The sequence below is a fragment of the Paramisgurnus dabryanus genome, chromosome 2, assembly GCF_030506205.2.
Source record: "Paramisgurnus dabryanus chromosome 2, PD_genome_1.1, whole genome shotgun sequence".
Classification (NCBI taxonomy): Eukaryota; Metazoa; Chordata; class Actinopteri; order Cypriniformes; family Cobitidae; genus Paramisgurnus; species Paramisgurnus dabryanus.
The window spans coordinates 50,048,556-50,058,727 of record NC_133338.1 but is presented as its reverse complement, the minus strand read 5'-3'; the positions used below and the strand labels follow the sequence as shown (position 1 = coordinate 50,058,727).

Here is a 10,172-nt window from a genome sequence, read left to right as displayed (position 1 = left end):
AACAACAAGTTAGATGTTAAGGGTGCTGTTAAACAAGTGCAATTTAACCACAGTTTTCCATACACTGAAAACCTTAATAAGTTGACTGAACTCATTTTAATGAGTAAACTTGTTGCCTCAATTAAATTAAGTAATGGGTCTCCCAAAAACGTATATATTTAAGTTCACTTGTATTCTTAAAGTTCACCGAACTTGAATTGATTTAAATAGAGCCACAATAACACTTTCCAACATTTTTGATTATGACAACACCTCTTTATGACACATGTTTAGTCCTACAAGTTAGTCTTCACAGATGAACACAACTTTTTGAATTTTGAAGGAAAAAATTGTCTTTTTATATTTCTGGTGAACGCATTTACACTTCAAAATTCATAATATTTGTATTAATCTGTGCAGATTTCCTTGTTGGAAAAAACGTGTGTCATAAACTTTTGTTAAACACAGATCTTTTTTGCGATAATCCAAAAGTCTATGGGAAAACTGAATGGGCTTTTTTGTGAGAGAACCAGTGTCCTTACTTCCGCGTTAGTCTACGTCATCCTTACGGCACTCTATACTTGCCTACTCCTTTTCGCTTACTATATAGTATGAAAGTACAGTAAGCATTTTTAAACACACCAGACCAGACAGATATTTAAGAGTAGGCAGGCTTGTGTATACTACTATACTAACAAAACAGGCAGTATTATATTATTTGGTTGATTCATGTTTTGTTCTGTTACTTTGGAAAAAATAAAAGACCCTTAACGTTAAGCAGATTGAAAGCCATCTATAACCAGCTACCAATTGCAAGCAAAAATAATCATTATAATGGACCAAGAATGCTTTACTTACAGTACAAATTGCTTGTTTGTGTAATGTGTGGCTTTTCCCACGACTTTTTCAATGTTACAGTATGTGAAGGCATCTTTTCACATTTCTCTGTTTGTTCTGGCCAACAGTGTTTGGCTTCTGTATTTGAACTTTTTGCCAATGTCACCTCGGGACACACCGAAGCGTATTGCTGCTATATGTAATGTTAGTTGGATGTGCTGTTGTTTTGTGGTAGATAACAAAAAACACACAATATAAGTAATGAGAATAAATGTTGTGCATAGCATGATTGTGGTTGTGTGTGTGTTATGATATACAGTTTGGTCTTAATGCTGTTAAAATGCTGATCAGTATTAAACAGTTCACATTCTTCTTATCTGATTTTTTATAGCATTTAAGAAATGATAATGCAGACTGAAGCTTGGATTTCTATTCAAGCAATACTGTAGATGTGTTTGCACTAAGCTTAAATTCAAATATGCCGCTCAGTGGACAGTATATAAAAATAATTCAGATAAAATAAAACCGTGATAAAAATGGCTTTGACCCTGGACCACAAAACCAGTCATAACAGCATGACAACCTTCAAAGCTGGTTTTTGCTATTCAGTATTTATTTTATTAACAACATTAACTCATTTTTTACATATAATGGATTTCTTTATGCAGTTAATTAATAAACAATCGGTATCGGCCTTTCTCGTGCTATTGCCGATATGCCGATGGTTTCAAATTCATCAAAAATCGGCCGATAAATATCGGCGGCCGATACATCCGTGCATCACTAATAAAAATGTAATTTAGCATTACTAATATGTGTTGTTAAGGACTTCATTTGGTCAACTTTAAAGGCATTTTTTTCAATATTTCGATTTTTTCACCCTCAGATTCCATATTTTCAAATAGTTGTATCTCGCCACATGTTGTTAAATATTCAGCTTTTAGATGTATAAACCATATATAATTTACCATTGTGACAGGTTTTGTGGTCCAGGGTCACATATTGTCACAGAAGACAAACAAACTATTGAATAATTGAGTTGACCATTTCTCCTCTTATCTATTAAAGTCGCCTTGAACACCAAGTGAGAATCAACTTTATTTTTGAATTGTGGTGCATTTCCAAGTGAAAGGTGTCATGATCAATGATTTATTTTTATTTGCAGGTTTTTAAAGGTGCCAAAGAATGCATTAAAAAAAATATGTTAAATTGTTCTCTGATATCTATAGAAGGTATATAACTTACTTTATTAAGTGCAAAAATGATCAAGAGACGGTTTTACAACCCTAGGATTTGTCCCCAGAATGAAATGGTCTATTATTACCTTATTTGAAAGGGCATGAATAATAATGTTGAGCTCTACTCTGATTGGTTATGTGCTCTTTTGAGTAGTGACAATTTTAATATTGCGTGAGGTTTCATGTTTTCTTAATAGCTAAAGCTGAGGAAAGATGAATAACACAGAAGATAGCATTTACTAGATAACTTTATGCCTCTTATCTTCTGTCACTCCCTATTCAGGTTGTCTCTAAAGATTGGTGAAACTTTGTAAGCAGAAAGTGACTATGACACTCATGCTGTTAGTTTTCTATAAATTATTTTCTTATTTTCTTTGCATTTTGTTTCAGAGATCAGTTTAGTCACTAGCCAGACCGATTAATAAATACAGACCGGAAGCTCACTTCGGCTCATGCGTGTAAACGTGACAACGCACGTGCGTCCGATGAAACCGTCTATAGCAAAGTTAGACAATCAATACTATTTCATCATATAACATTTTATTTTTAAGATGAATTATCTTGAAAAACTCAATACATGATTTACAGTACAAGAAAGAGTTTGTATGTATTATATACTGACAATAATATTATTTTTAAAATTATTAAGTTTATTATGGTTTTCAAACTAACAAAAAATGAAATTACTGATGTTTGTTTTTGATGAATGAACCCACAACCTTTTGCGCAGCTAACGCAATCCTCTACCACCAAGCTACAGAAACGGTAAACATCTTGATGTTTATATCAGGAAGTCTGTTAAATTCATGAGCACACGTAACACTGCAGCACTCACTAGATTTTCTGGTCGGGTTATAAATGGAAAGACTACCAAATGAACTGCATGTCTTTCCCAGGTAAATATTTATGAATGGCTGGAAACAGCGGAAGGTTTGTTGTGACTTCACCCGAGTATGAATCCCCTCTTAGGTGCACATGCACACCGAACGTTCAGCCGGTAGAGTAAAATTGTGGAAGAGAAATACTAAAGAGCTTTATTCGTTTCTCCCCGTAATAAAATCTACCCGACTGCTTTTGGGGATTGTCAGCCGTGGCCATGGCCAAGTCTCGGATACTCTTATTGGTGATGTGCTTCAGTGTTCTTCAGTTTGGATGTGGCACTGCCTCCCGCATCAAGAAGGCTGTTCCAACTGTACAGAAAGGTACTGTACTTTTCGAGTCACATTCTTATTTTTCCAGTCGCATGGCTCCATAAAATACCTTTTACATCCAACCTTTCAGTTTCACAAAAGATATATAGATTATAAAATGCGAGAAAGAAATGGTTGAATGAAAAATGTTTTTTCTATGGCATCACCACTTTGGCAACCCCATTAAGAGTGCAGGGCTAGCACATAAATCTGACCCTGGACCACAAAACCAGTCATAAGTAGCACGGCATATTGGTAACGATAGGCAACAATAAATAATTTTTTTTTTTTGTAGGATATTAAGTAAAGATCATGTTACATGAAGACATTTTGTAAATTTCCTACTGTAAATATATCAAAAATGTATTTATTATTAGTCAAATGTGTTGCTAAGGACTTCATTTGAAAAACTTTAAAGGTGATTTTCTGAATATTTTTATTTTATGCACCCTCAGATTACAAATTTTAAAATAGTCGTATTTCAGACAAATATTGTCCTATCCTAACAAACCATCCATCAATGGAAAGCCTATTCAGTTTTCAGATAATGTATAAATCTAAATTTCAAAACATTGACCCTTATGACTGGCTTTGTGGTCCAGGGTCACTAATGTTTGTTTGTTTTCTTGATGCATAAAAGCAATGCTGACTGCAATATTGCAACATTTTTTAAGCTCAGATAATCAAACTTTACTTTGATTTAATCTCTGGTCTGATGTTTGTCTGTTACAGAAGAAGATGACATAAGGACACAGATTGACAAAATATGGCAGGAAATTAACTCTTTAAAAGAGATGCAGGCACTTCAAACAGGTAGACAAGAAAATTATTTTGTCTGAACAAAATAGTTTGTCATATACCAGAGATCTTTAATTTCATAAGATAAAGTCTTTGGTGTAAGATCACGGTCCTGTGAGTCCCCTGGGCACAAACCAACCTTCAGACGCTCCTGACAATAGGCTTTATGCCCAGCTGCACTACTTCCTGAACTTCAGCCTGCTCCTTGTTTCCTGTCTGCCATTATTGGACAAACTGATTAGTCCAGGTGTGCCTGACCTCAGTAGTCACAAACAACAATATTCAGACACACCTGGATTAATCAGTTTGTCCAATAATGGCAGACAGGAAACAAGGAGCTGGCTGAAGTTCAGGAAGTAGTGCAGCTGGGCATAAAGCCTATTACATGCAGTTTAAAACATCAAGGGCGACCTTGGCTAAGCAAACTAAGAAATGCTAATTTTGTTACATACTTATTATTCACAGAATAATGAAATTTCTGTCACCATTTGCTCACCTTCAAGCAATTCCAGACCTGTATACATTTCATTTTTCTGCTGAATACAAATGTAACCAATCTGGGGCACCATTGATTTCCATAGTAGGAATAAAATATACTATGGAAGTGAATGGTGCCCCAGATCTGTTTGGTTATTAATATTTTCAAAGTATCTTCATTTGTGTTCAGCAGAACAAACTAATGTGAAAACTTGGAAAAAGAATGACTGTAAATCCATATATGTACACATCTGTATCTTTTCAGTTTGCTTGCGTGGCATTAAAGCCCACAGGAAGTGTTACCTGATTTCTGAACGGACCAAACATTACCATGAGGCGAACGAGGACTGCATCGCACAGGGAGGAACCCTGGCCATTCCCCGGGACATCAACGAAAACGATGAAGTGAGAGATTATGCCAAACGCAGCTCGCCTGGATCCAAAGATTTTTGGATAGGCATTACAGATATAGTAAAAGAGGGCCAGTATGTAGATGTGAACAGTCAGCCTGTCGCTTTCTTTCACTGGGATCGCTCTAAAAAAGAACCAACGGGAGGAAAAAGAGAGAGTTGTGTCGCTCTTTCATTGGCAGCACAGGGAAAGTGGCATGACGAGGTTTGTCGCAGCCAAAAGAAATATGTGTGTGAATACCTGATACCATGATGTGTATAACAGCACACATGCTGTAAAGTTATAAAGACAGCCTGTTTAAAAAGCTGGTCAATAAATGTACATCATTGGTAAATATATAATCTGTCTGCTTTATTTGTAATGTTTGTATATATTAGTGCCATTGTTTTGTGTCACACCAGTATTGTTTTTTGAAAAATTTACTAAAATGTCCTAATATAAATAAAGCCTATAGTTCTGGATTAATCTAAACCATGTCCGGGAACCCCCCTCCCCGATAGATTTTATATAGAGGGGTTGCAAGTTTACAAACATTGCAGGGTGCGCGCGCAACCAAGGGGCAGAAAGACCGATTGGTGAGCTGATCTGCTACTGCAACAACCTTAATTATTGAAGCGTTCTTTAATGTTTGTACATAAATAAGACTTGATTTTAGTTGTATCTGTTTTTCTGTCTTTATTTTTGCAGTGTTACTGTGATACATGTATGAATTATAATTTTATAATTATAATGCTAGTAACGTAATAGTCGCATCTACTGGTATGTTAACATCAGGCACCCAGCACTGACTCTGTTGGTACTATTTTCCACGCAAAAATTCCTTGGCATTTTGACTTACAGACACCGCTACTAGCATACAACACAATGCACGTCTCTTCTTTCTGCCCCTCGGTTGCGCGCGCAACCAGTTAGTGACGTCGCCGTGCAACCCGTCTATATAATCTGATATCATGGTACCACTACAATACTTTTTTATAAGGTAAATATTTCTAAATTATTAGAGCTTTATTTTCCCATCTTTATTTTCATAAGTTAAAACCACAATAATAATATTAATAAAAAGCATGTGCATTTTTATGTATTTATCCTTAAAGGGACAGTTCACCCAAATTACAGATTCTGTCATTATTTACTCAATCTCATGTTGTTACAAATTTGTATAAATTTATTTGTTCTGATTAACCCAAAGGAAAATATTTTGAGGAACGTTTGTAAACAAACCGTTTGTGAGCCCCATTCACTTCCATAGTACTCTTTATTCCTATGGAAGTGAATGGGGCTGAATAGCGGTCAGACACAGATTATTTATTTATTATTGCAAGAATGATACAGATATTAAGGGATTTTACAGAGTGGGAACAAGAAACCCGTAAAATTATGGAAAAGTGTTGACAATTTTTTTCATGTGAATAAATTAGGTGGTTTCCTCTTAATTACAATATCCACATAAATTGGAAATATCAGGTAAAAATAAATTTGGGATTTGTTTACAATATCCACATAAATTGGAAATCTCCGGTGAAAAGATAAATTTGGGATTTGTTGAAGAGATATTAGGCAGTATCTTATATTGTACTTTATTATTGTTGCAAAAATAATCGGTGAAGCGCGGAATGTCGGAAGTGACGCAGCCTGATGTGAAGTCTCGCGAAAGTGCGATGCGGCCATTTTTCCTCCATTGATTGCTGTTTGTGCTTGCAGTCCAAACAGACAGAAAGTAACACAGATTAAAGTGGATTTCAAGTTATTTTGCCCCAAACAGTGGCTTTGATATCGACTCGTTTTGGCTGACATGCTCATAATGTTTTCGCGAGGCGACTTGCAGAGCTCGTGTTGACAGGATCTCGGCTGGAGGATCAAATGGAAATGGTGCCCAGCGAAGAAAATCAGCTTGTGGCCAGAGAGGTGAGATTGTCGGGGTTTATTATCGAACACAAACCCTAACCATCAGTTTCTATAAAGCACGCCAAATAAACAGAGACTTGTGTCTAAACGAAAGCAGCGCGAGGCTGGGAAAGTGCGCATCAGGACTGAGCTCAGTCGTTAGCATGAGAATGTTAGCAACAGCTCGGCTAACTATTAGTCAACAAGTTCTTTATTATGGTTTAATATGTGAATAAATCATTTATTCTGGTGGTTGTTATAGTGCAGAGACTAGATAGGGTGTTGTCATCTCTGCTGTGTGACTGTAAACTTTCTCAAAGCTTGTCAAGTATCACGCAGGAATGAGTTTAGGGGGTGCTAAACTGTGCGCCATAGTTTGTGTGTTAGCATAAATGACACAGAACTGATTTAGATTGAAACCACTTCACATTCGTGGACGTGATTCGAATTAGTCGCACTAAATCTGATTTATTTCACATTTTTACTATTCAAAACAGTCGAGTGATATTTTAATACTTTCGTGTAGAGAGATAAATAAGCATTTATTGTCATGTTATGGGCATAATAGCCGTCATGCTAAATAGTAAATAATAACGTTTTAGTCATCATTATACAGTTTTTTTTTATTAATGTGAGTAGGGTAGGTCTGGGATTTTTTTTCATATAGGTGGAACGATTATGTGTTACAAAAGGTTTAAGTGTTTACATCCCAAGAATGATTTCCCATCTGTAGTAATACAATGTTATCAAGTTGTAATACCCTAACCATAATACCACATTGCTCAGGAAACATATTGAATATTTAAAGCAGTTAGACTTATTCAGATTAAATCCACTTCTTGTGTTTCTAGATAAATCTTGATAATGTTGTTTCATTATTTTTGCAGAAAGTTTGCAAAATCCAGAAAGAGCATCTGGTTTACTATTTTGGGCTGTGTTACTGACATTGCTTTATTTTTAAATGGCACAGACTGCACATTGATCATCCAAGCCATTAAAAAAATTGGACGATCAAAGTTAACATAATACAAGTTAAATATTAACAGGATTGTAGTTTGATCTGTTTTTATATTTGGAAAGATGCCAAAATGAAATCAGTGATACTTGTAAATGTTCAGAGGAAGCAAACGTATAAAACAAGGATTATCAAAACACTTTGACCTGGGATTGTGATCGTTTATCAATGTATTCACAGTCTGTTTACTTAATGATCCTATAAATTGGGCTGCAGGATTAACATGGCCTTTGATGGCTCAATGTCATTTACCTCCCTATGAATCTCTCTTTTTTTAAAGGGATAGTTCACCCAAAAATCAAAATTCTGTCATTGTTTACTCACTCTCATGTTGTTACATACCTGTATAAATGTCTTTGTTCTGATAAACATGAAGGAAGATATTTAAAAGGAATGTTTGTAACCAAACCGATCATGAGCCCCATTAACTTCCATAGTAGGAAAAATAATACTATGGAAGTGTATTCTTTCTCATGAATGGTTTGGTTACAAACATTCCTCAAAATATCTAATTTTTTGTGTTCATTAGAGAAAAATTAATTTATTCAGGTTTGTAACAACATGAGAGTGAGTAAATGATGACAGAATTTTCATTTTTGGGTGAACTATCCCTTTAAATTGTGTCAGTGACATTTTCATAGTTATTCTTTTCTGGTGTCACCAGATTACCTTCAAAGCAACCTGAGCCTTTTGCTTTACAGCTGTGCCAGTGTTTAGAAAAGTTGGCTGATATCATAAGGGTTACCATGATACCACCTTAACCACAATAGCCTTCTGCAAAGCCATTATCTCCAAAGGCACCATCTTTAAAGTTTGAGTATTGTAAGTCCTTGTGGCTGCACTTTATTGTCAAATAGACTTTAATCGTACCTGGATAGGCTCTTAGTAATGAAGACTGTCAAGTATAAGCTTTTGTTAAGAATGCTGCTTTAGCTATTATTTCACATGAGTTTGCATATTACCGCTGAATCTCAGCACACATCCACCATCCCCAAGATCTGATCCTTTTGACACTGAAAGGAAAGGCCTAAAGAGCAACTACCGGTCCCCAGTGTTAGATAAAAGAGATGTTTAGCATTCTCACAAGCAGGAAGAAGAAACATAAAGGCTGTAGGGTGTTACAATAGCTATGGATTGTGTTTTATTGGTCGAAAGCAGTTCATGCGGATCTATTATGATGCAGGATTTTGGGGTCTGCTGGTTGTTTCAAAGGACCACCTGCTAATCTGTAATTTAGCAGATTGACAGAAGGCTTGAGGTTTGAGTTTGTACCCAGCATTGTGTGGTACTTTTTTATGTTTGTATTAAGCATTGACAATTATACCAAAAATTTTATTATATGCATACACCTAGGGCTTATTCATTTTAAAGGTAAACCTTAAAGCCTTATGTTTATTTAATAGTGAGTTTACATTTAATTTAGTATGAAGGCTTTTTATACCATTTTTTATTTAAAAAAAAATTTGTATTGTATTTGTATTGTTTTATCCACCTTATTTTCAAATGCAGAGGTAACCGCCAGCGTTTTTAAAAAAGTTGCCCGCCAGCGTTTTTCATGATTTTCACAAAAGTTTAATGCCTTCCAGAAAATGTTCTTCTTCAAATATATAAAGATACAATATACCAAATGAAGGAACAGACCCTCTGCTTTCAAACAAAAAAAAAAATGTTTCATCCTATCTTTAGTAGTTCTTTTGTAATCAGCTTTTGAATATGGGTAGGTTTCTGCAAAAACACCACATTTTGAGCAAAAAGCAGAGAGAATTCAATTTTTGTGACGGACTTTTCATAGAGATCCCATTCAGAGCGATCTTTAAAACAGACACGGACATGCAGCAGCTTGCCATAGGGCAATACTTCCGGTTTTAAAACGTATTCGTCATTGGCGGGGAAGCGTTTTCTCTTGATTGACGAGATATCTCGTCGATGGCGGGGAAAGAGTTAATAGCCAGAAAACAGGTTAGTGGGAGCACTCATAAAACATGATTAAAACAGTTATTGTAAATGTTTACTACATCTGCCATGTATGACAATAAAATTAAGAAGTGTCCTGATATATCATACACACCAAAAAATATTTAACCCAGGGCTGGGTAACTATAGGACAGAGCACATTTCTGGATTAAAATGACCCAAATAATGGGTTGTTTTATCCCAACTGCTGGGTTATTGTAAATCAACCATGTTGAACCAACCCAGCAGTTGTGTTAAAACAACCCATTATTTGGGTCACTTTAACCCAGAAATGTGTTCTGTCCTATAGTTACCCAGCCCGGGGTTAAAAACAACCCAATATTTTTTAGTGTATGAAGATATATTTAATAATTTTTCGTGTTGTTACTA

At 35.5% G+C, this 10,172-nt stretch overlaps 2 protein-coding genes across 3 annotated transcripts in view; both read left to right on the top strand.

Annotated features, from left to right (window-relative positions):
• The first annotated feature begins 2,922 nt into the window (after positions 1 to 2,922).
• clec3a (C-type lectin domain family 3, member A) lies at positions 2,923 to 5,182 on the top strand. Its single transcript, XM_065261873.2, has 3 exons — positions 2,923 to 3,256; positions 3,977 to 4,057; positions 4,785 to 5,182. The coding sequence occupies exons 1-3, from the start codon at positions 3,151 to 3,153 to the stop codon at positions 5,180 to 5,182; spliced, it is 585 nt and encodes a 194-aa protein (XP_065117945.1). The 5' UTR covers positions 2,923 to 3,150.
• Positions 5,183 to 6,582: 1,400 nt separating this feature from the next.
• Positions 6,583 to 10,172, top strand: part of usp47 (ubiquitin specific peptidase 47) — a 35,650-nt gene continuing 32,060 nt past the window's right edge. For both annotated transcript variants that reach the window (XM_065261545.2, XM_065261544.2), the window contains exon 1: positions 6,583 to 6,835. In XM_065261545.2, the coding sequence (XP_065117617.1) occupies positions 6,791 to 6,835 (45 nt within the window). In that variant the 5' untranslated portion in view covers positions 6,583 to 6,790. The remainder of the gene's footprint in view (positions 6,836 to 10,172) is intronic.

Excerpts from the sequence above, each read along its gene's own strand:
- clec3a (XM_065261873.2), top strand. The coding sequence starts at position 3,151 with ATGGCCAAGTCTCGGATACTCTTATTGGTGATGTGCTTCAGTGTTCTT. Across the intron at positions 3,257-3,976 it reads TGTTCCAACTGTACAGAAAG|AAGAAGATGACATAAGGACA; the intron begins GTACTGTACTTT and ends TGTCTGTTACAG. Across the intron at positions 4,058-4,784 it reads GATGCAGGCACTTCAAACAG|TTTGCTTGCGTGGCATTAAA; the intron begins GTAGACAAGAAA and ends GTATCTTTTCAG.